The 26,124-nt window shown below is 46.3% G+C and overlaps 1 protein-coding gene across 2 annotated transcripts in view; it reads right to left on the bottom strand.

Moving 5' to 3' along the window:
- VPS35L (VPS35 endosomal protein sorting factor like) overlaps positions 1-24,404 on the bottom strand; it is a 147,229-nt gene extending 122,825 nt beyond the window's left edge. For both annotated transcript variants that reach the window (XM_007986967.3, XM_007986973.3), the window contains exons 1-6: positions 24,313-24,404; positions 15,094-15,193; positions 10,407-10,574; positions 7,066-7,188; positions 5,186-5,210; positions 1,143-1,219 (exon numbers count right to left, since the gene is read on the bottom strand). In XM_007986967.3, coding sequence (XP_007985158.2) covers positions 1,143-1,219; positions 5,186-5,210; positions 7,066-7,188; positions 10,407-10,574; positions 15,094-15,193; positions 24,313-24,380 — 561 coding nt within the window. In that variant the 5' untranslated portion in view covers positions 24,381-24,404. The remainder of the gene's footprint in view (positions 1-1,142; positions 1,220-5,185; positions 5,211-7,065; positions 7,189-10,406; positions 10,575-15,093; positions 15,194-24,312) is intronic.
- Between the last annotated feature and the right edge of the window lie 1,720 nt (positions 24,405-26,124).

The following is a 26,124-nucleotide window of genomic DNA, read 5'->3' as shown; positions in this document are numbered from 1 at the left end:
ACGGTGGTACGTGCCTGTAATCCCAGTTACTCAGGAGGTTGAGGCAAGAGAATTGCTTTAACCTAGGAGGCAGAGGTTGCAGTGAGCTGAGATCACACCACTGCACTACAGCCTGGGTGACACAGCAACCTGCAACCTCCATCTCTTGGGTTCGAGCAATTCTCCTACTTCAGCCTCCCGAGTAGCTGGGATTACAGGCGCCTACCACCATGCCCAGCTAATTTTTGCGTTTTTAGTAGCAATGGGGTTTCACCATGTTGGCCAGGCTGGTCTCGAACTCCGGACCTCAGGAGATCCTGCCTCGGTCTCCTAAAGTGCTGGGATTACAGGCGTGAGCCACCATGCCCAGTCAAGATTGTTTTTTCAAGAAATTCTGTATTTGTTGGTTACATTTATGAATGTTTAAGTGCTGGCAAAAGACTCACTTTTTTTTCAAAGTACGTGTAGGCCAATTAAAAGACTCCTGTGGGCCATATCCAGCCAGCCCAAGCAGCGTCAGTTGCAAAGCAAAGTCTTTGTACTCCATAAGGCTACTTCTCAGGGAGGTGACTGCAGTTAGGTTTTTTTTTTTTTTTAGACAAAGTCTCGCTCTTTTCCCCAGGCTGGAATGCAGTGGCGTGATCTCAGCTCACTGCAACCTCCGCCTCCCAGGTTTAAGCAATTCTCCTGCCTCATCCTCCCGAGTAGCTGGGATTACAGGCAGCCACCACCATGCCCAGCTGATTTTTATATTTTTAGTAGAGTCGGGGTTCCACCATGTTGACCAGGCTGGTCTCGAACTCCTGACCTCCCGTGATCCTCCCGCCTCAGCCTCCCAAAGTGGTGGGATTATAGGCGTGAGCCACCGTGCCCGGCCTTGCAGTTGGTTTTTACCATAAGACACTGTCGCTAGGGGACCCAGCCTTGCTCAGGTATCACGATGAGAAAAGAGGCCTCTAGAAAAGCAGCCCCAGTCAGGCTACCCGTGAGCTCGGCCAACTGCATGCTGGCATCCTTCCCTGGATGGAGTCATTGCCTTGGGAGGACTAAGCACAAGGCGCAGCCCGGGAATTAATCAAAGAGCAGCCACCGAGGTTGATCTCACTTGGCAGGAGGAAGGAAAAGCTCTCGCACTCCCTGCACTCCACAGATGACTTGCTCACCTCCTCAAAGTCATCCAGCTCCTCCAGCCGGGTCCGAACCTTCTCTGACATTGCCAGTGTGGCAGTCCCGGCTTTGCCTAAACAGAATGAATTTACGTCACACAGGTGGCTTTTCTCCTGCACCAGTACCCCCAGTGGAGGCATCTTTCACTCTACACTTCATCGTGAATACAGACACTAGGGAACGATTCCATTACAGAAAACTATCCCAGATTTTCAAAGCAACTTCCTTATGTAACCAGAGTTCCATCAAAACTTTTCCCACTTAGAAGCTGCCCCTGGGAGCCCAGTGGGCCAGCCTCGAAGAGGTTAACTGCTGCATTTGAGATTTACAAACTTTGCTCTGTATCATCTGTTTATTCCTAAAGAAAGGCGGTCCAGATAAGGATGCCAAAAATCCGTCATTTCATTGTTTTCTGTGAACAAAAGGCCCTCTTAGGCTCTTACTCACAGCGTAGAATTGTGCTCTTCTGCTAACAAAACAACCATCTCACTGTCTACCCAGGGTGGAAACACTAGGGCTTCAAAGCCCTCTCTTCGAGCAAACAGGACTAGCTGTGCCTCCTTCCTGCATCTGTCAGCACAATTTCGCCATCAGCAGGGACTGCTGGAGGGAGGAAGGAAAGGCCCCCAGGCCACAGGCCAGCCACAAGGCAGGGCAATGCATCTAGCTGACTGCTGCCCTCTGTGGCTGTCTATTTCAGAATCCTTCCCCATCTCCCATCTTAAAGGGGCCTCTGCTCTAGTACTTTTTTTTTTTTTTTTTTTTTTTTTTTGAGACAGGGTCTTACTCTGTCGCCCAGGCTGGAGTGCGGTGATGCGACCTTGGCTCACTGTAACCTCCATCTCAAAAAAAAACAAAAAACGAAAAAAAAAAGAAAGAAAGAAAAAAAAAAAAAGAAATGTGGACTTAGGGTCGAGCTGCAGAACTCTTTTTGTAAGCCTGACAAATATTTTAGGTTTTGAGAGTCACAAAGTGTCTGCTCCAACTACTCAACTCTACTGTTGTAGCACAACAGCAGGCATAGATAATATGTAAACAAATTGATAGGGCTGTGTTCCAGTAAAACTGTACTTAAAAAACAGGCAGTGGACCAGACTTGGCCTGCAGCATGCAGTCTACCAACCCCTGATATGGGGATACCCCAGTAGTGGAATGCTGGATCAAAGGGTTGGCCCACTGTCTTAAACCCTTTCAGCTACTATAACAAAATACCAGCAAGTGGGTGGCTTACAAATAAGAGCAATGTATTTCTCGCAGTCCTAAAGGCTGGGAGGTCCAAGATCAAGGTCCCAGCAGATTAGGTGTCTGGGGACAGCCTGCTTTCCGGTTCGGTTCATAGATGATGCCTTCTTGCTGTGTTTTCACTTGGCGGAAGGGGTGAGGGAGCGCCCTTGGGCCTCTTTTATAGGGCACTAATCCCATTCATGAGGGTTCCACCCTCATTACCTAATCACCTCTGAAAAGGGCCCATCTCTTAGGGTTAGCATTTCAACATACGAATTGGGGCAGGAGAGTGTGGTTGGGCACAAACAACCGGACCATTAGCACCTGTCTTCAAATTAAATAAAAAATGAAAAAGTATTCTGCAAGGTGGTTGTGCCATTTTACATTCCCACCAGCAGCATATGAGAGTTTCTATTGCTCTATATTCATACCAAGTCTCATGTTGAAATGTGATCCCCAGTGTTGGAGGTGGGGCCTGGTGGGAGGTATCTGGGTTGTAGGGGAGGATCCCTCATGAATGGCTTGGTGCCATCCTTGCAGTAATGAGTGAGTTCTTATTCTTAGTTCCCATGAGAACTGGCTGTTGAAAAAAGCCTGGCATCTTCTCCCTCTCTCTCCTGCCTTCTCTTGCCATGCAATCTCTGCACACACCGGCTCTCATTTGCTTTCACCATGAGTGGAAGCAGCCTGAGGCCCTCACCAACAGCAGATGCTGGCACCATGCTTCTAATATAGCCGGTGGAACCATAAGCCAAGTAAACCTCTCTTCCTTATAAATTAGCCAGCCTCTGGTACTCCTTTACAGTACCACTAAACAGACTAAGACACTTGGTATCACCACTCTATTTGATCTTTACAAACTGGTAGGTACAGGCTGGTATGATTTACCTTTTATGGTCTGGGATCAAAATTCTGTCCATAACAAGCTGGGCGTGGTGGCTCACACCTGTAATCCCAGCAATTTGGGAGGCCGAGGCGGGTGGACCACTTGAGGTCAAGAGTTTGAGACCAGGCTGGCCAACATGGTGAAACTCCGTCTCTACTAAAAATACAAAAATCAGCTGGACTTGGTGGTGCACACCTACAGGCCCAGTGACTCCGAAGGCTGAGATGGGAGAATTGCTTGAACCCAGGAGGCGGAGGTTGCACTGCACCATGGGTGACAGAGCAAGATTCCATACCAAAAAAAAAAAGAAAAAAAAATTCTGTGCATAACAAAGCTGCTCCCACTCTCTTGATTTCTAACGTGCTGTCTCATCTAGCAGAGCCGTGGGAAGAGTGGCAGCTGCCATATCAGAGACCTGCAATGAACCACGGTTGTGCTCATCTGCACCCAGTAGAACATGATCTGTCAGTTGCTCTAGAATCACCTCGGAGCATCAAAATAGGAATTCTGCGGTCCCATCCTACAAGATTAATTGAGCAAGTCGGGGCCAGACGTCTATATTCATACAAAAGTTCCTCAGGCAATCCTGCTACACGGCAGTTTGAGATACCCAGGTCCACAGCTTCTGACTGTGTGTCTTAGGAGAGGAAGCTGAGAACTGCATTCAGGGACCAGTGGCCTATAAGACTGAGCATGTGGCCCCCTCACCAACATATCTTACGGCACAAGGGAAAAGACTTAAGGCAAGGGAAAGGCTCTCTTAAGCAATCCCCCAGTTGGTGAGGGAGGCACAACGAGGGGGAGACTATTTCCTCTGTCATTTTAAACAGTAAGCTTATGTTTTACTCCTAGTAACCTCTTTGGTATTTTTTTTTTTTTTTTTTTTTTTTTTTTTTGAGACGGAGTCTCGCTCTGTCACCCAGAATGGAATGCAATGGCGTGATCTCAGCTCACTACAACCTCTGCCTCCCAGATTCAAGTGATTTTCCTGCCTCAGCCTCCCGAGTAGCTGGGATTACAGACGTCTGTCACCACGCCTGGCTAATTTTTTTTTTTTTTTTTTTTTTTTTAATTTTTAGTAGAGACGGAGTTTCACCATGTTGGCCAGGCTGGTCTTGAACTCCTGACCTCAAGTGATCTGCCTGCCTTGGCCTCCCAAAGTGCTGGTATTACAGGCATGAGCCACCGCACCAAGCCGTACTTTTGTTTTTAATACAGAATTTCACTCTTGTCGCCCAGGCTGGAGTGCAATCTCGGCTCACTGCAATGTCTACCTCCCAGGTTCAAGAGATTATCCTGCCTCAGCCTCCTCAGTAGCTGGGATTATAGGCATGTGCCACCACGCCCAGCAAATTTTTGTATTTTTAGTAGAAACGGGGTTTCACCATGTGGGCCGGGCTGGTCTCAAACTCCTGACCTCAGGCGATCTGCCTGCCTTGGCCTCCGAAAGTGCTGGGATTACAGGGGTGAGCCACCGTGCCTGGCCGTATTATTATTATTTTTTTAGACAGAATTTCGCTCCTGTCACCCAGGCTGGAGTGTAATGGTGCGATCTTGGCTCACTGCAACCTCTGCCTCCCAAGTTCAAGTGATTCTCCTGCTTCAGCCTCCTGAGTAGCTGGGGTTACAGGCATGCGCCACCACACCCAGCAAATTTTTGTATTTTTAGTAGAGAAGGGATTTCACCATGTTGGCCAGGCTGGTACCGAACTCCTGACCTCAGGTGATCTACCCACCTCGGCCTCCCAAAGTGCCGAGATTTGATATTTTTTTAATTCATGCTCTAAATATGTATTTTAGTTCTATGTCTATCCACAATCTAAGAAATAGCTCCATCAGAATCATATCACATAAACTTTTCCTTTGTAAAATGATATTAAAAGTAACGGCAGAATTTTCCCATTCAAAACAACAACAAACTCATCTTACCTTTTTCAGATCCCATAAACAGATTCTGCAGAGACATAACATTCATTAATATTTTAAAATTCTAAGGCAGTATGTTCATTGTTTTCCAACAAAGCCATTTACATACCCAAGAGAAAGAAATATATATTCAAAGAAGGAAAATACAGTCACTAAAAACCACTGAAGATTCAAATTTCTACTCAAGTCAGGGTTCTCAAAGTCAGCAGACAAATACCAAAATTTTTAATATGCCAGCAGAGTCACATAATAGAACTATTTTTAACCTACTCTGAATCAGGGTTTATCACCCTCTACACTACTGCCATTTGAGGCCAGATCACTTTTTGTGGGAGATTATTCTGTGCACCCTTGGATGTTTAGCTGCATCTCTGGCCTCCACCCAATAAATGTCAGTACCACCTCCAGAACTGTGACAGTCAAAAACGTCTCTAGATATTGCCAAATGACCACCCGGGGGTAAAAATTACTCCTGGTTGAGAATCACTGCTCTAAGTTAACTCTGTACAGTTAAAAAAAGACTCAATTTAAATAGTCCAGCAATTCTGCCTGTCATTCTGTTCAATGAGTGCATACCCTGGGAGGAAAAAAAGAAGAGGCGCTGTGGCCAAGCGTTCCCCGTGGCCTGCTGAGTTCACCACTTCCTCCAGGGCACAGTCCCATTTGTAGATGGACACGCTGCTACATTTCTTAGCCTCCCTGCACTTATGAATGGCCCATGACCACACCTTCAAGACAAATGTAACTGAAAGTGTTGGGGGACCCCAAGAAATCTTCCTAAATGGGAGGGGGTGCATCTTTCTTTCCCTTTCCTCCCTCTGTCTACCAACATGAATGTGAGGCAACACTCAATACAGCCGAGGAGCAAGAAAGAACGCAGTGGAACCCTGATGCCCTCGGAGCTGCCACACCAGTCCTGGACTCCTCTGCTCGAGACTTCTCTCCAGTATAAGGAGGGATACAGATCACCCTTGTTTACAGTGTTAGGAGGGGCTTTGGTTCTAAGCAACTGAACCCAGTCCTAACTCACACAGGCATTAACCTGACTGGGTTAGTCTCAGTTCTCCTGAGTCTTTCCTTCCATAGCAGTTTGCCAAGTGGAAGGTAAGCCTCGAATTTCATAAGTGTCTTGAGGCCGAAGCTAACTATTTCACCTAATGGCCATCCAGAGAAACAGTAAACTTCCAGCTCCAGGAGAAAACCCAGCTATGTGGGACTTACTGAGTGACACCTTTCTCCCCCAGTGTTGTGCTGTCCTCCCTTCATAATTCATTTTTTAAATTAATTAATTAATTTTTTTTTTTTGAGACAGGGTCTCACTCTGTCACCAAGGCTGGAGTGCAGTGGCGCGATCTTTGCTCACTGCAACCTCCACTTCCCAGGTTCAAGCAATTCTCACGCCTCAGCCACTTCAGTAGCTAGGATTACAGGTGCCCGCCACCACGCCCGGCTAATTTTTGTATTTTTAGTAGACACGGGGTTTCACTATGTTGGCCAGGCTGGTCTCGAACTCCTGACCTCAAGTGATCTGCCCACTTTGGCCTCCCAAAGTGCTGGGATTACAGGCGTGAGCCACCATGCCCGACCTCCTCCCTTCATAATTCAAACCTTCTCCCAAAGACAAGACTCTGCTGTTCTAATTCTTTCTCTGACCTGTACCACATCCCTGATCCTTACCAGATTTTTCTGGGAAGCCTGTCGGCACATTTTTATGCCAACAACACTGATATACTACGTGAAGCCTTATATTTGAGCTCTTAAGAGAAGTAGAAAAATAAATAAATAAGTGAAACTTACAGAGCCCAAGAGTTAAAGCAATGTAACAAAAAGAAATTACTACTAACTCCGAAGCAGACCCTGGGAGAGGGTCTCCTGGTACTCACAATAGACAGCTTTTCGGTAGTGGTGTACCGGGCAAGGATTTCTCCCCGTTTGTTGGCCCAAGGCTCAAAATCCGATCCTACAACGGAGTTATCATCTCTATCACGCTTCCTTCTGGAGCTGTCCTAAAGAAAGACAAGAAAATCTCTTCAGCAGCAGTATCATTTTATTCTTTAAATATATACATATATAAATAAAAGGCAGATAGTCCTTTACTGTGGAATAAAAGAGATCTGTCTCAAGGTTTACTATCATAAAAAAAATTACAGCGCCGGGCATGGTGGCTCATGCCTGTAATCTCAGCACTTTGGGAGGCCGAGGTGGACGGATCACTTGAGGGCAGGGGTTTAACACCAGCCTAGCCAACGTGGTAAAACTCCGTCTCTACTAAAAATACAAAAATTAACCAGGTGCATGCCTGTAGTCCCAGCTACTCAGGAGGCTGAGGCAGGAGAATCGCTTGAACCTGGGAGGCAGAGGTTGTAGTGAGCCAAGATCGCACCACTGCACTCCAGTCTGAGTGACAGAGCAAGATTCCATCACAAAAAAAAAAAAAAAAATCAGGCCATTTCATCACAAATGGACAATAAACATATCAAAAAATGCTCAAACTCATTAAGAATTAAGGAAAGGATAGTTGGAACAGACCACTTTTTCAAGTATCAGAATGTCAAAGTTAAAATGCTGGCTGATGTCAGGCTGGCAAGAATGCAGGGAAACAGGCCCCTCTTCAACATCACTGGTGGAAATACAGACTGGTTAACTCTTTTTGGAGGACAGTTTGGTGATAGCCATCAAAACCTTAAATACACATTGCCTTATGCCAGCAAAGAGATGGAGTCTCGTTCTGTCGCCCAGGCTGGAGTGCAGCAGCGTAATCCCCGGCTCACTGCAACCTCCGCTTCCCGGTTCAAGCAATTCTCCTGTCTCAGCCTCCTGAGGAGCTGGGATTACAGGTGCCCGCCACCACGACCAGCTAATTTTTGTATTTTTAGCAGAGATGGTGTTTCACCACGTTGGTCTGACTGGTCTCGAACTCCTGACCTCGTGATCTGCCCGCCTCGACCTCCCAGAGTGCTGGGATTACAGGTGTGAGCCACCATGCGTGGCCAACCAGCAAAGAACTTCTAGGAAGCTACCCTGCAGAAATCCCTGCAGACATGCACCAAGGCGTGTGTATGTTCAAGACACATGGTGCGCTGCTGTTTGTATTAGCAAAACCCAGAAACTATCAGGGATATCTTCTATCTGATGGATACATCAGTAGAGGAATGGCAAATTAAAGTAGGTAAAGCCAGTCTTTAGAATACAATAAGGCTGGTCAAAATAATAAGGTTGTTCTAAATGTACTAACATAGATAGTTCTCCAAGACATATGGTCAAGTCAAAAAAAAAAAAAAAAAAAGGTTGGCTGGGCGGCATGGCTCACATCTGTAATGCCAGGACTTTGGGAGGCCAATGTGGGCAGATCACCTGAGGTTAGGAGTTCGAGACCAGCCTGGTCAATGTGATGAAACCTTGTCTCTACAAAAAATACAAAAATTAGCCGGGTGTGGTGGCACATGCCTGTAATCCTAGCTACTAGGGAGGCTGAAGCAGGAGAATCACTTGAACCCAGGAGACAGAGGTCGCAGTGAGCCAAGATGGCGTCACTGCACTCTAGCCTGGGCAACAGAATGAGACTCCATCTCAGAAAAAAAAAAAGTAAAAACAAAAATAAAAATTAAATTTAAAAAAAAAGTTGTGGGGTGCAATGGCTCAGGCTTATAATCCCAGCACTCTGGGAGGCCAAGGCAGGAGGATTGCTTGCGCCCAGGAGTTTGAGACCAGCTTTGGCAACACAGCGAGACCCTGGCTCTACCAAGAAATCCAAAATTAGCCGAGCGCGGTGGTGCACACCTGAAGTCCCAGCTGCTCAGGAGGCTGAGGCAGGGGGATTGTTTGAGCCCAGGAGTTTAAGGCTGCAGCAAGCTACGATCATGCCACTGCAGTCCAGCCTGGGCAACAGAGCAAGACTATCTCCAAAAAAACAAGTCACAAAACTGCAGTTCCATTTATGTAACAATGGTAAATAATATATGAAACACAGCATAGGATGATGATTGAGAGCATGTATTCTGAAGTCAGACTGGCTGGGTTTGAATCCCAGCTTGGATGTGACTTGATATCTCTATCCCTCCACGGCTGCCCTTTAATGAGGATTCTAATACCCCTCACAAGGTAGTAAGAGAACCAAATATGAAACGCACTCTGAAAAAATGCCTGCTATGCAGTAAGCTGACGCCGTAATTATTTATATATGAGTAGGTATGGGAATGGCCAGAGACTGCTGTCGGAAGTATCTATGAAAATACAGGGAAAAGCTATGGAAGAAGACACATTACAGCCAACATTCTCACGACCGCCAGCGTGGAGACTGGCATGAGAAGGATTGTTCTACATGACTTTATCTGTAGTGTCTGACTTTTTCACATCAAAATGAGTGATTTACTTATGTAATTATGTAAAAAGATTTATAAGAAGAATAAAATTAAAATTAAAAATAAATTTTAAGAGCCAGGCACAGTGGCTTACACCTATAATCCCAGCGCTTTGGGAGGCTGAGGCAGGTGGATCACTTGAGGTCAAGAGTTCAAGACCAGCCTGGCCAACATGATGAAACCCTGTCCCTACAAAAAGCACAAAAATGAGCTAGGTGTGGTAATGCGTGCCTGTTCCAGCAACTCAGCAGGCTGAGGTGAGAGAATTGCTTGAACCCAGAGGCGGAGGCTGCAGTGAGATCGGACCACTGCACTCTAGGTTGGGTGACACAGCAAGGCTGTCTCAAAAAACATTAAGTTAAATTTAAAACTAAAAATAAATTTTAAAATGCTCAAAAAAAAGAAGAAAGAAAAAGACCTACTTCCCAGAGCTACACCAGCCTCTCACGTCTGGATGACCTGAACTGTTGCAACCAGAATGTACTGTGTGCATTATTTCTGCAACTTAAAAAAGGGGAAGAGGCTCCAGGAGGCTCAGGTGGGAGGATCGCTTGAGGCTTGGAGTATGAGACCACCCTGGGCAACATAGCAAGACCCCACATCTACAACAAAATAAAAAATTAACCGGGCACAGCAGTGTGTACCTGTAGTCCCAGCTTTTCAGGAGGGTGAGTTGGGAGAATTGCTTGAGCCTGGAGTTGGAGGCTGCAGTGAGCCACGATCACATCACTGCACTCCAGCCCTGGTAACAGAGTGAGACTCTGTCTCTTAGAGAAAAAAAAAGGGCAGGACAGGAAAAAAACCACCCATTCCTGCACCCACAAAACTGACCCCCACTGGACGACCATGGCCGGGGTGCTTACCGTGGCAGCTGCCAAGGCTACGGGGTCAGCAGTGGCTGCAAACATGGAGAGGGGGTCAGTCCCATCCAGGACACTGCTCAGCGGGTCCACCACGGAGCTGGAAGAGGAGGAGGATGTGGAAGAAGTGCTTCCTTTCCGGTTCACTTTCTTAGTCTTTGATTCTGTGACCTGTGAGTAAAATTTCTGGAGGTAAAACGGAGCTCCCACAACTCTCCCCAGGGAAACACTCCAGTGGGTACTTTCCTCCCATTCTGGTAGTTGAATGGATGGTTCATTTACAGCAGAGATTTATCCATCTGCAGGGGATGCTTATTTTTTTGTGACAAATGGACATGACTCAGGATCACAACTGTCGAGGAAGGGAAAGTAGGAAGTTAGGGTTAGGAAGTGTTAAAAAAATTAATTGAGAGGTCACTGGACTGAGACGGCTACAGCACCTGGGGTTCCCTATGTAGCAAACCAAAATTCAACTCAATATAAGTAGTAAAATGGAACTTAAGCTTAATCAGTTGCAAATCGCCAGCTACCCACTAACTAGAGACCGGCCAATCAAAACCGACAACTAACCTCTAAGTAGGGAATTTCTACTTTAACCAGATACTTTTTTTGTCTTTCTCCCTTGAACACCCTATAAAAGTTAAGTTTTCTGCTGGGTGCAGTGGCTCATGCCTGTATCCCAACAATTCGGGGTGCTGAGGCAGGAGGATCTCTTGAAGCCAGGAGTTTGAGACCAGCCTGGGCAACATGGCGAAATCCTATCTCTACAAAAGATATGAAAATAATCCAGGTGTGATGGTACATGCCTGTGGTCCCAGCTACTCAGAAGGCTGAAGTGGGAGGATGGCAGGAGCCCAGGGGGCGGAGGTTGCAGTGAGCCGAGATCGCACCACTGCACTCCAGGCTGTTAAATTTATGTGGTCTCTGGCCCCAGTTCCTGCCACAGAGCTCCTAATACCTTGGAAGATTCCCTGGGTGAAGGAGCATCTTTTGTCTTAATAAGGTGACTCCCAATGGGCTCCTGCAGAGCTTCAGGACGCGGTCTGGTCACCAGAAAGACCAAGCCATGATTAGAATCTTGGAGCTTTCAGCCCCATTCCCCAGCCTTTGGGAAGGTGAGAGGGCTGGAGATGGAGTTAATAATCAATCATGCCTATGCAACGATGCCTCCAAAAATACCCACAAAAAATGGGCTTTTGGGAGGCAGAGGTTGCAGTGGGCTGAGACTGTGCCATTGCACTCCAGCTGGGTGACACAGTGAGACCCTGCCTGAAATAAATAAATAAATAAATAAATAAATAAATAAATAAATAAATAAATAAAAATAAAACGGGGTCTGAAGAGCTTCCAGGTAGGTGAACAAGAACACATCGAGGTACCTGAAGGTGACGTGAAAGCTCTGTGCGCCCCTTCCCCCGGGCCTCACCCTACGTACCTCTTCATCTGGCTATTCATCTGTATTCTTTGTAATATCCGTAATAATAAACTGGTAAGTATAAGTAAATGTTTCCCTAGTTCTGTGAGCCATTATAGCAAATTATTGAACATGAAGGAGGGAGGCATGGGAACTCCCAATGTGTAGCAAAGTTGGAGTGTCTGAAGTGAAGATGTCTTTTTTTTTTTTTTGGAGACAAAGTCTCACTTTGTCACTAAGCCTGGAGTGCAATAGTGCGATCACAGTTCACCGTACCCTCAACATCCCGGGCATAAGCCATCTCCCTGCCTCAGTCTCCCGAGTAGCTGGGACTACAAGCACACCATCGCACTCTGCTGATTTTTTTTTTACTTTTTGTAGAGGTGGGGTATCACTTTGTTGCCCAGGCCGGTCTCAAACTCCTGGGCCCAAGGGATCCTCCCATCTAGCATCCCAAAGTGCTGGGATTACAGGTATGAGCCACCGTACTGGGCCAGGGCTGTCTCATTGAGGACTCTGCCCTCAAACCTGTCGAGTCAGATGCCAACTGCCAGTGATGGCTGCCTGAATGGAACTGAACTGCAGTCTAGGGGAGAGAGAGAAGCACCTCCCATTGGTATACATTTGCTGTTTTTGTCTTCTGGCACCCATTCCTCCACCTCACAGGCTTAATACTTAATACTCCAATTTTTATTTGAGAAAACATCTCTCCCCCATACTCAGTTCCCACAGGCCTGGTGGAGTGAACTCTGCTCTCAGTTCCCAAGGTGAGCCTTAGACCTACCCCAGTCTATCAACTTATTCTATACAGCAGGTCACCAATGCTCGTTCAGGGTAGGGCGCATAACAAAAGTGGGTCAACGAAAACTGCTCGAGAAAAGCCTTTTCCTGCTGCCGATGTTGCCAATCTAACAGGATAGGCCTGGAGCTGCAGCAGCTCTTCGCAGCTATTCTGTTATGGTATGGGTGTTAAATGAAGTTTAGCCTACAGCTGTCTCCTTATGTATTTTAACTTTGGCCTAAAGGTTTCTCTGCGCGTAACGAACTATAACCTCACTGGACGTGTAAACAGACTGCAACCTACTCTTGTGCCGATCACCAAGTTTTGGCCAAATAGGCCAATTAAAGGGGGCCAAGTGGGCCAGGCACAGGGGCTCACACCTGTAATCCCAGCACTTTGGGGGGCCGAGGCAGGCGGATCACCTGAAGTCAGGAGTTTGAGACCAGCCTGGCCACCATAGTGAAACCCTGTCTCTACTAAAAAGACAAAAAAATTAGCCTGGCAGGGTGGCGGGCACCTGTAGTTCCAGCTACTCAGGAGGCTGAGGCAGGAGAATCATTGGAACCCGGGAGGCAGAGGTTGCAGTGAGCTGAGATTGCGCCATTGCACTCCAGCCTGGGCAACAAGAGTAAAACTCCATCTCAAAAAAAAAGAAAAAAACATGCCGGGAGACAAGTGTTCAAATTGGGTTCAAATAAGACAAATGCTGAACTGTAACCAACCCGGCTGTTTCTGTACCTCACTTCTGTTTTCTGAATGTCACTTTCCTTTTTGTGTCCATAAATCTTCGTCTACCACGTGACTGTGTTGGAGTCTCTCTGAACCTACTCTGGCTCAGGAGGCTGCCCGATTCATGAATTATTTTTTGCTCAATTAAACTCCATTAAATTTAATTTGGCTGAGAATTTTCTTTTTATTTTTTTGAGATGGAGTCTCTCTCTGTCGCCCAGGCTAGAGTGCAGTGGCACGATCTTGGCTCACTGCAACCTCTGCCTCCTGGTTTGAGCAATTCTCCTGTCTTAGTCTCCTGAGTAACTGTGACTACAGGCACACGCCACTATGCCCAGCTAAATTTTATAGTTTTAGTAGAGTATTTTTAGTAGAGATGGAGTTTTGCCATGTTGGCCAGGCTGGTCTCAAACTCCTGACCTCAGGTGATCCACCCGCTTCAGGCTCTCAAAGTGCTGAAATTACAGGTATGAAGCACGAAGCCCGGCCAAGAATTTTCTTTTAACATGGAGAACGGGCACCCGAGAATGAACGCAACTGTGGCTGTAGTGAGGTCACCCACAGCCACACAACAGCATGGGGACTGAGGGGTCCCGGGAGGCTGAATCGCAGTCTTGGGGTCTTCTGCCTTATGCAATTGTCTCCATACATTCCCAGAGCCTCCAGGCTGACAATCACATCTTTTCCCCAACATGACAACCGCATAGTTTCTATTACTTGCTAAAAAGACAGTACCGACCTGGCAGAGAGGAATCAGCCAAGCCTCTTGCCTGCTTTCATTTTGTTTTTTAAATAAACCCACAGATAGACTAACATGCTATTCAGGACAGCACTCTCTGCTGGCAATTACAGTGACTCTTATATTCCAAATACAAAAATTAAAAGTCAAGATACATTTTGCTGACACAGCCAAATCAGGAACAAAGTCATCCCATTCACATAGCAACCTCACTAAGGAGGAAGGGAGTAAAAATGGTGCTGGGCGAGGCCAATATTACAAAAAAGAGGCAGTGAACAAACTAGTTGATTTAAACATGCAGGCCGGGTACGGTGGCTCACTCCTGTAATCCCAGCACTTTGGGAGGCCAAGGCCGGTGGATCACCTGAGGTCAATGGTTCGAGACCAGCCTGGCCAACATGGCGAAATCCTGTCTCTACTAAAAACACAAAAACTAGCAAAAATTAGCCAAGCGTGATGGCGCATGTCTGTAATCCCAGCTATTTGGGAGGGTAAGGCAGGTGAACCACTTGAACCTGGGAGGCAGGGGTTGCCGTGAGCTGAGATTGTACCACTGCACTCCAGCCTGGGCTACAAAGTGAGACTCTATCTCAAAAATAAATAAATAATAAAAAATTTTAAAAAAAAATCAGGCTGGGTGCGGTGGCTCACACCTAGCACTTTGTGAGGCAGAGGTGGACAGACTGTCTGAGCTCAGGAGTTTGAGAGCAGCCTGGACAACATGGCAAAACCCCATCTCTACTAAAAAAATACAAAAACTTAGCTAGGCATGGTGGCGCGTGCCTACAGTCCCAGCTACTCGGGAAGCTGAGGCAGGAGAATCGCTTAAACCCAGGAGGCAGAGGTTGCATTGAGCCACCACAGCACTCCACCCTGGGTGATAGAGCAAGACTCTGTCTGGAAAAAAAAAAAAAAAATCAAATATGCAAAACTGATTACCACTGGCAAAATGGAAAAGACTCAAGAAGACTGTCTTTCATTTCAAGGGATAAGAATATCATTCACAAAGACCCTTAAAAAATCTTACAGTTATGGGTTTCAGAGGGTGATAGTCCCCAAACTCCAATGGTACAGCCTCCAGTCGGCATGATGCAAATTCAGCTTTGTAGTTCCTGTTCCTGGAGTGCCTGGTAAACAGCAAAACAGAGTCAATTAGTGGATGGGGGTACTTAAAACACTAAAAACTTCTGATGAGGCTTCCTCAATGACAAGGTAGTTTAGAACAGCACAATATGCCCACCAAAGTCAAAAAGAAAACTACACTTAAAAACAAATTTTTTGGCCAGGCACAGTGGCTCACACCTGTAATCCCAGCAATTTGGGCGGCCTAGGTGGGCGGATCACTTGAGGTCAGGAGTTCCCAAAATGGTAAAACCCCACCTTTACTACAAATACAAAAATTAGGTGGGTGTGGTGGTGCATGCCTGTAATCCCAGCTACTTGGGAGGCTGATGCAGAAGAATCGCTTGAACCTAGGAGGTGGAGGTCCATGGTGAACGGAGATCACACCACTCCACTCCAGCCTGGGCCACACAGCGAGACTCCATGGCAAACAAGAAACAAAACACAACATTTTAAAAAATCTGTTTGGCCGGGCACGGTAGCTCATGCCTATAACTCCAGCACTTTGGGAGGCTGAGGTGGGCGGATCATGAGGTTAGGAGATCGAGACCATCCTAGCTAACACAGTGAAACCCCGTCTCTACTTAAAATACAAAAATCAGCTGGGCATAGTGGCACATGCCTGTAATCCCAGCTACTTGGGATGCTGAGGCAGGAGAATCATTTGAATCCAGGAGGCAGAGGTTGCAGTGAGCCGAGATCAGACCACTGCACTCCAGCATGGGGGACAGAGTGAGACTCCGTCTCAAAAAAAAATATATATATATATATGTTCGAAGGTATAAAGAGCCGCCAGCATACTGGACTTGTCATGCCACACACCAGAACAAAGGGAAATTCACTAAGGTGACTCTAACACTCCTTGCCCAGCTTTCCGGCTCAGGGCATTTGTGAATTCTCAGCATGGGACAAGAGGCTGATGCCAAGCAGAGGGCGGCTGTGAAACAGCAGGGCAGCTAAAAGGGCTCTAAGGAAACCTCACAGAGCTTCACAGGAGTTCAGGGCTATCAAGACAGCCAGGGGAAGAGCAGAGAGCACAGGGAAGACAGAAATCCAGCCCAGATTTCCCCTCAAGGTATTCGCCCATTAAGCTGCATAGGGCAAGAGGGAGGAGCCATGCAGAAAGGAGATGAAGAGCTCACAGGTGTTTTCATTGGTTTCTTGAGGGTTCAACAAGAGAAAGGATTCCTGAGCTGGAAAATAAAGGGGGAGACTGAAGCAAGGAGCGGAAAAAGCACAGGAAGACAGGCAGAATTTCAAAGACGCAAGGAATGTGAAGAGAAGGCCTAACACACATATAACTGGAATCCCAAAGAGGAGAAGAGAGAGAATGTGCAAGAACAGTCTCTGAAGAGATAATAGGTGAAACTTTTCCAAAACCAAAGAAAGACATCAAGCTACAGCCTCAAGAAATATCTGTGGCCCAAGCAGAACAAGTACAAAAGCAAACAAACAAAACTTCCTTGGAACCTTTATAGTAAAATGTACAGAAACAAAAAAGAACTTTTCCTTTTACATTTTTTTTTTTTTTTTTTTTGAGTTTTTTGAGAGATGGCGTCTTCCTATGTTTCCCAGGCTGGTCTTAAACTCCTGGGCTCAAGAGATCCTCCTGCCTCAGCCTCCCAAAGAGCTGGGATTACAGGCATGAGCCACTGCGCCCAGCCTTCTTTGAGCATTTTGAAGATACTGTCCCTGTGTCTTCTGTGCTCATCTTTGTGCTGCAATAATAGTCTTATTGTTGCTCCTCTGGAAATAAAGTATCCGTTTCCTTTTAAGAAATTCTCTCCACCGGGCATGGTGGCTCACGCCTGTAATCCCAGCACTTAGGGAGGCACACATGGATGGACTGCTTGAGCCCAGGAGTTTGAAACCAGACTGGGCAACATGGCGAAACTCCATCTCTACAAAATAAATAAATAAATAAATAAACACATAAATTTGCTGAGTGTGGTGGTGTGTGCCTGGAGTCCCAGCTATTCTAGAGGTTGAGGTGGGAGGATCGCTTGAATCCAGGAGTTCAAAACTGCAGTGAGCTATGATCACACCACTGCACTCCAGCCTGGGCAACAGAACGAGTCCCTCTCTCTTAAAAAAAAAAAAAAAAAATCGGAAGGAGAGGAATACAGGAGCGGGGGAAGGCAGAAAACGTTTTTAAATCATTGTCTTTACAGTTCTTAATCTCTGTTATGAAGATCTGAGAATTTAATTTCATAGGTTATGGTTTAAAAAATTTTTTTTAACTCACATACTTAACCAAATTTTTTATGCAATGTGTGTATCCACATATAATTTTAAAAGCTACCATAGTCACAGAACGTCAGGGCCACAAAGTCTTAGACAAGTTAACCCATTTGACCCCTTTCTCATCTCCTCCGTTGACTCTCCAAGCAGGAGAACACCTCAGCCAGTATGGAAAGTGTCAGTCTCTCCTTGACCAAACTCTGGGCAGGTTCCTCTGAGTTCTCTCCAGTTAGTGCTCAGCTACTGGATTTCCATGTTTGTTTTTGCACCGCCAAGTTTTAGCAAGAATTCTGTCAAGTTGATTGAGCCAGAATCCCCCTCCATATCCAATCGCCCTCAATATCTGATCAAATTCTTCTTCTACCCCCACTTAGCTACAAATTCCCACTATTCCTTGTTGCATTAGGAGCTGAGGCAAATCTCTGTCCCCTATTGCAAAACCCCACTGTAGCAGTCCCCCAGAATAAGCCTGTCTCATCTCCTTTAACAAGCACCATGAATAATACTTTTGTTTTGTTTTTATTCTTGTTTTTGACAGAGTCTCGCTCTGTTGCCCAGGCTGGAGTGCAGTGGTGCCATCTCAGCTCACTGCAACCTCCACATCTCAGGTTTAAGCTATCCTCCTGCCTCAGCCTCCCGAGTAGCTGGGACCATAAGCACCCCGCCCAGCTAATTTTTGTATTTTTTATTAGAAACAGGGTTTCACCACGTTGGCCAAGCTGGTCTGGAACTCCTGACCTCAGGTGATCCACCTGTCTCGACCTCCCAAAGTGCTGGGATTAGAGACATAAGCCACTGCGCCCGGCCAATAATTTTTCTTTAACAAAAGGCATGTGCACTTCTCATTTGTAAAATATCACAACCCAGAAAATCAGCTTTCCTGGGCACACAGGACAATTCTTGTCTCTCCCAACCCACTTTAGGGAAAGAGGAACCTCAAAGAGCACAGGGACTTTTCTTGGCCTCCAAGTCCCTTAAATTCATCCCCCCATGCCACCTTCTGCTCCCATTTAGATTCCCAACTTTATTAACCTTTGTATGAAATACTGGCACCCCAGATCTAATTGTGCCATGCAGCTAGTCAGCTTTACCCAAAATCCTCCATTAACCCAGAAACCCAAGCCAGCACAAACGAATTGAGCTCCCATGTCAGTTCATTTCTATCCTTTCTACATGAACTTGGCTTTGAGTGTAGGAAAGGAGAAAGGCTGGTTGACAATATGAACCAGTTCTACTTTTATTTTTTTTAAGGGACAATCCCTTTCACAACAATTTGCCTAGTCCCTCTGGGATCATATTTACAAAATATACACCAACTTAATCTTCCAAAAGATTGCAATTGAAATTACCTATGAAATATTCTTGCATGGCCAGGCACAGTGGCTCATGCTTGTAATCCCAGCACTTTGGGAGACCAAGGCAGGCGGATCACCTGAGGTCAGGAGTTCAAGACCAGCCTGACCAATATGGAGAAACCTGTCTCTACTAAAAATACAAAATTAGCTGGGCGTGGTGGCGCATGCCTATAATCCCAGCTACTAGGGAGGTTGAGGCAGGAGAATCGCTTGAACCCGGGAGGCGGTGGTTGCAGTGAGCTGTGATCTCACCATTGCACTCCAGCCTGGACAACAAGAGTGAAACTCCATCTCAAAAAAAAAAAAAAAAAATTCTTCCAAACTCCCATCCCATCAAGGATGCTATCAGGCCATCCTTGATTTATTAAAAAACAAAACCCCAAAGGATAAATTTGAATAAGAATCATCAACGGTCAAGATGGAGTTTAAAACATCAAATCACACTTTTCCTCTTTTTAAATCACTTTTTTTTTTTTTTTTTTTTTTGAGACAGAGTCTTGCTTCGTCCCCCAGGATGGAGTGCAGTTGCATGATCTTGGCTCACTGCAATCTCCACCACCTGGATTCACGCAATTCTCCTGCCTCAGCCTCCCAGGTGGCTGGGATTACAGGTGTGTGTCACCATGCCTGGCTAATGTTTGTATTTTTAGTAGAGACGGGCTTTCACCATTTTGGCCAGGCTGGTCTAGAACTCCTGACCTCAAGTGAATCGCCCACCTTGGCCTCCCAAAGTGCTGGGATTATAGGTGTGAGCCATCACGCCCAGCCTCAAATGACTCTTAATTTTATCTGTTGTCAAGAAAAGTAGAATGTTGAAAGGTTCATTTAACAAAGCAGGAAATTTAATGGGACAGGAAAGTCAATTCCAAATGTGTTTTCTGTCCCAATAGTAATTCTAATGAATTACTAACAATCAACAGCTGAGCAAACGCTAGATCAAAACAGAAATATGACTTCTTATGCAACAATCAAATAACAGTTCTCATTTATTACGCACTTACTATATACCAGGCTCTGAGCCAGCCTTTACCTCCATTTCCTCATTTAATCAACCCAACGAGATAGGTACTATGCCCATTTTTCAGATGAAGAAGCTAAGGCTGTTAGAATGCTGGTATCTTGTCGAAAGTGAGAACAGCAATAGAAACAGATTCAGTAGTTCTATAGATTATCTATAGGTCATGTTGAGAACTTTAAAAATTAAGCGTATGTCTATTTCCCTTAAAAGAGCGAAGTTTTGGAACGAATTTTATTTTTTTAAAAAAGGGGGATGGTGGTGAAAAAATACCGCTTCTGGGCTGGGCGCAGTGGCTCACGCCTGTAATCCCAGCACTTTGGGAGGCCGAGGTGGGTGGATCACCTGAGGTCAGGAGTTCAAGACCAGCCTGGCCAACATGACAAAACCACGTGTCTACTAAAAACACAAAAAAATTAGCCAGGCGTGGTGGCACACAACTGTAATCCCAGATACTCAGGAGGCTGAGGCACGAGAATTGCTTGAACCCGGGAGGCAGAGGTTGCAGTGAGCCGAGATCACGGCACTGCGAGACTCCATCTCAAATAAAAAAAAAAAATACTGCTTGTGGAAATAAATTTAAAATGTTTTTTCCTTCCTAAAAGCCCACAGTAAACCATCATATTTTGATTTTCTACCACTTCTTTGATGATTTCCTTAAATTTGCTCTCTGATCCCTAAGTCTGAGATGTTAAAGCATTTTCTTTAATCTCTGGATCTTTGGTAAGGCTAACAGCGACCTCTTGTGGGGATCTCCTCAAAAATCATTCCTTTTCTTTTTGCTAATATACTTGATATAAACTGGTAAAAATTCCCCATAATTCCAACCCCCAGCAACGTATAGGGCTTGTCTGGATCACTGGCACCTGCCACAGGAGAAAAGGCCACCATTTCACACCTCCACTATTGGCTGGGCTTAGCCCTTGGCTACTCAAAGCGTGGTTCACAGACCAGCAATGATGTCATCTGGGTGGGCTAAAATACCCCACGCCTACAGAATCAGAATCTGCATTTTAACGAAATCCTCAGGTGGTTTATATGCACATGAAAGGTTGACAACAGCCTATTTTTAAATTATTTACCCCTGATCATACGGATACACAGAAATCCCACTATGATTAACCAGATTAATCTCCTTATACTGGAAACACCAAAATCCACTAAATGCTTTGCCCAACTATTTTAATTCTCAAATAACTTTTTGGTTACTAATCACATAATCGGACCACACAGCTTTTTCTTCCACAATCACAATATTACCCAGCCCCCTTCACCGCTACATATAAAAAACTCTTAAAATGATGTAGTGATTCTGACTCTAAGGGTTGGTTTTTTTGTTTTTTTGGCTTTTTTGAGACAGAGTCTCACTGTGTCACCCAGGCTGGAGTGCAGTGCCGCGGTCTCAGCTCACTGCAACCTCTGCCTCCTGGGTTCAAGCAAATCTCCTGCCTCAGCCTCCAGAGTAGCTGGGACTACAGGTACCCGCCACCACGTCTGAGGAATGTTTTTTTTTTTTCCTCTGGTAGAGCCAGGGTTTCACTATGTTGGCCAGGCTGGTCTTGAACTCCTAACATCAAGTGATTCACCGGCCTTGGCCTCCCAAAGTGCTGGGATTAGAGGCATGAGCCACCTTCCCTGGCCCAAAGGGTGGTATTTTCAAGTGTGCTATAACCACAGGATTAAAGGGAAAATGTGATCTAGGGTATACAGGACATCTCATCTAGCCAGGCCAAAATACAGCAGGGATAGCAAAAACTGTGGATAAAAAGAGGCATTCCTGGGGAGACTCATAACAAGGCAGTGAGATTTGGGGAACCCCGCAAGCCAGAAACCTCAGCCCAGGATATATAGATTTGAGGTCCAGCTGACAAGGATGATTACTATCATAGCCTCTGGCTTCCAAACCTCAGCTATCCCTTGTGGGGCTAATTATTTTAAGTAAACTGCTTCATTTCTCTGCCTCTATTTCTTCATCCAAAACATGGGGTTGTTTTAAGAACCGAATGACATTACACGTTATACACTTTACGAGTGGTGTCTGACAGAAAATAAGGACTTGATAAATGCAAATTTAATGACAGAAACTCATTTCTCCTCTGTAGTCCTTCTCAGTCTCCTCATTCATTCATAAATATTATTCAGCACTCACCATCATGTTTTAGGTGCCACATAGAAAGACGGACAAAACTCAGTCCATTTTTTTTTTTTTTTTTTTTTTTGAGACGGAGTCTCAATCAGTAGCTCAGGATGGAGTGTAATGGCACAATCTTGGCTCACTGCAACCTCCACCTCCTGGGATCAAGCGATTCTCCCACTTTAGCCTCCCAAGTAGCTGGGATTACAGGAACCTGCCATCATGCCTGATTACTTTTTGTATTTTTGTAGAGATGGGCTTTCACCATGTTGGGCAGGCTGGTCTTGAACTCCTGACCTCAGGTGATCCACCCGCCTCGGCCTCCCCAAGTGCTGGGATTACAGGCCATGAGAGACTGCGCCCAGCCAGTCCTTTTAACTTTTAAGGAGCAAGCAGTCTATTAGGGAAACAGAAAGATGAATGTGCACTTTGAAGGAAAATGTTTAGAGCACGGGCCAGGTGCGGTGGCTCACGCCTGTAATCCCAGCACTTTGGGAACCCGAGGTGGACGGATCACTTAAGGTCAGGAGTTCCAGACCAGCCTGGCCAACATGGTGAAACCCCGTCCCTACTAAAAATACAAAAATTAGCCAGGTGTGATGGTGTGCGCCTGTAATCCTAGCTACTCGGGAGACTGAGGCAAAGAATCGCTTGAACCCGAAGGCGGAGGTTGCGGTGAGCCAAGATCAGGCCACTGCACTCAAGACTGGGTGAGACTCCGTCTCAACAAAAACTACAACAAAAAAATGTTTAGCGCATGGCCAGATTAGGAACTATAGAGACCCTGAACAATAAAAGCGTTATGGCACCTGTTTGCCTGCTTGTAATATAAAATTAAAATGCCAAAGGTAAAAATGTACTGGGATGCAGAGATTAAGACAGCATCTTCCTGGATTTTTTGATTGCAAACTCCAGATAAATCCGCTGAAGTCAAACGTTTCCCATGTTTTTGGTAAGCTTTTTGGTCAAGCTAGCATGACTTTTTTATTTTTTATTTTTATTATTTTTTTTGAGACAGAATCTCACTCTGTTGCCCAGGCTGGAGTGCAGTGGCACGATCTCAGTTCACTGCAACTTCCACCTCCCAGGTTCAAGTGATTCTCCTGCCTCACCCTCCCGAGTAGCTGGGATTACAGGTGCGTGCCACCACACCCAGCTAATTTTTGTGTTTTTAGTAGAGACGAGGTTTCGCCATGTTGGCCAAGCTGGTCTCGAACCCCTGACCTCAGGTGATCCGCCAGCCTCGGCCTCCCAAAGTGCTAGGATTAGAGGCGTAAGCCACCGTACCTAGCTAGCATGACTATTAACTGAAAGAAAACTCAGGCCATAGAAGTGCTCAGAGGCATTCAATGCTGATGCAGCGTGTCAAGGAAGCAGTCTCTTAAGTGTTGGGCAAGTGAAAGGAATAAGACGAAATCAACTGTTTGTCAAGCACAAAAGCAGAAGGTTGCACCTGATTATTTCTAAGATCTTTCATTTGCTCATTTAATCTAAGCTACTTCACATCATTTGAAGAGAAAGTAAATCATCTCGCTTTCTGAGATGCAAGAGAGATTCTCTGTCCTCAAATCCCACCATCATCACCAACACAACTTGCTCAAGTTCTTCACTCACACACATACCACCTGCTGAACCCTGAAGCTTCAGTCACTCACTCCTAGCTACTCCACACAAGGGACCTAAAGGGCCTGCCAACCAGGCACACGCCGCGCCCTCCCCTATAGTGAACTCCTATTCATTCTCCAAGACCCAATTTAACTCTTCCTCTTTGAAGCCTTCCCCCAGCCCCTCGGTGAGGATAATCACTCCCTTCTTGGTGCCTCATCCGAATGCCTTCTTTGGACATCCCCTCTACTGTGTGTCTGCTCCATTATACTGTGAGCTCCTTGAGGCCAAGGAATACGTCTGAGGGCTGTGCTTAGGGTAGGATGAATGGCGGCCATTTTACAGATGAGAAAAGCAAGTCTCCAGGTGAACAGAGGAGGTCAGGACACTGACCAACAGCCAGGTCTCCCGACTCGTCCAGACTTAGAGCTGAGCCCACCATTACCCTCATCCAGCGACCCCGGAACCCGCGCCAACTCTGGGGACGCGGAAGCCTGGAAACTCAAGTTTTCTTTAAGGAATGAATGGACAGGGACCCGTGGAAGGCGCAGAGAGGCAGCAGAAAGGGAGAGAACCAAGAACCCGCCCGTCTGGCTTCAGACTGCTCCACTGGATCGCGGTAGCGACCAGGGATTCTACGGTCAAGACAACTTGCGGGTGGGCGGTCGACCACCATAACCAGACAGAGAGGAATTCACACTCTCAGACCCAGGCCGACCCCATCACAACTAAAAACAGCCCCTCCCCAAAGCCCACCCGCCGCTGCTTCCTTACCAAGGAAAGACGGCCATCTTCCCAGTCACATGACCGCTTGTTCTGGGGCCGTCTGCTCGGCTTCCCATCCAGACCCCGCCACGCCCCGCAACCCCCAGCCGCCATGTTTGTGAAGGGCACCTGCCCTGCCCCGCCCCACTAAGTCCGTACTGCACCTTCTGCAGGCGCCATGTTTGTGAGGGGCAGGCGACGCTCCGCACAGCACAGACTTCATTTTCAGCTGACGCCATGCTTGTGAGGGGCAGCTGCCCACTCCGGACAGCCCAGGTTACAACTTCCGCCGGCGCCATGCTTCTGAGGAGCAGCGTCGGTCACGGCCAGCGTGCAGTAGAGTTTCTATGAGCCATGATTGTAAAGGGCAGCTGTCTACAGTGCTCGGTGGTCCCGCCTGCGGGCGTCATGATGGTGAAGGGCATGACTGCTGTTTAGCCCACTTGCGTCCTCTAGGGGCGGAAAGGACTCCAGAAGGCGGCGGAGCGAAGACGCAAACTGAGGTTCAGCCAGCACCTGGTTTTGCGACTAATGCGCTGTTTGGCGTGGGTCAGCCATGCCCCCTCTAGGCCGCGGCTTTACCCACTGCTTTGCGGGCGGTTTTAGGCACTTCCAGAATGCCCTTCCCACGACTAGCAACCAAGGGCTGCCCTAGATCCAATATGATTGACTGCCAATAATGCACGGGGGGGAAATTAGGGTTCGCATTTCGTCCAACTTGGCAAAGCAGTTTCTAGGAAGGTGGATATCAATTTCGACCCCAGAACGTTTTTAAAATTATTTTAGGCCGGGAGCGGTGGCTCAGGCCTATGATCCCAGAACTTTGGGAGGCTGAGGCCGATGGGTCACCTGATGTCAGGAGTTCGGGACCAGTCTGGGCTACAAGAGTGAAACTCCGTTTCAAAAAAAATTTTTTTTTGAATTATTATTTTTATAACCTACTTATCCATTATGGTCCCTTAGAGAGAAAGCATTCAATGTTTTTATAACTCTTTCTTTTCATTCAGGGGTGGTGGTCTGTGGTTGTTCATGGGATGGTGATCTATGACAGGGAAAAGGATCATCTCCGGAACCGGCCCTCCAGTGTTCAGCTCAGTATAGGTAGGAAAGTATTTCCAGTCGTACCTACTATTCCCAACACTGGAAGTGAACAAGGGTTAAAGGGTGGCCAGGGGAAAGCAAGGAGCTCTTCCCATACAGCCTTGCATGTTATCACATGCAACATCTCAATAAGAGGTCAAGGTGAGGAGCCTTTTCCTAGGCTCACATTACATGATTAGGCAGTAACAAGAGGAGGATTCTTAAAGTTGTGCAAATTAACAGCCTTGATGTGAGCTTCAACCTTTGTGTTCTCTTTTCTCCCTCTCCTTCCCTTAGCAGGCTTCTCTCAATAAGTTAAGACATTTCCAGCTTGAGTTTTACCTTCTGAAAAGTCCAACTTTTAGTAGAGATGGGGGTTTCACCATGTTGGCCAGGCTGGTCTCAAACTCCCGACTTCAGGTGATTCTTCCGCCTTGGCCTCCTAAAGTGTTGGGATTGCAGGCGTGAGCCACTGCACCTGGCCCAGGGGATATATTAAATAATGAGATATATCTTTCATGGAACTTGTAATTTTAAAGAACGATTATATACAATATTTGTTTTGGCCAAATACTTTCCAATATCTATTTCTTTTTTCTTTTTTCTTTTTTTTTTGGAGACAAAGTCTCACTCACACTGGAGTGCAGTGGTGCGATTATAGCTCACTGCGGCCTGTAACTCCTGGGCTCAAGTGATCCTCTTGCCTTAGCCTCCAGAGTACCTAGGACTACAGATGTGAAC

Source organism: Chlorocebus sabaeus, chromosome 5 (genome assembly GCF_047675955.1).
Source record: "Chlorocebus sabaeus isolate Y175 chromosome 5, mChlSab1.0.hap1, whole genome shotgun sequence".
Classification (NCBI taxonomy): Eukaryota; Metazoa; Chordata; class Mammalia; order Primates; family Cercopithecidae; genus Chlorocebus; species Chlorocebus sabaeus.
Note: the sequence above shows the minus strand (reverse complement) of the source record. Positions and strands in the feature narration are given on the sequence as shown.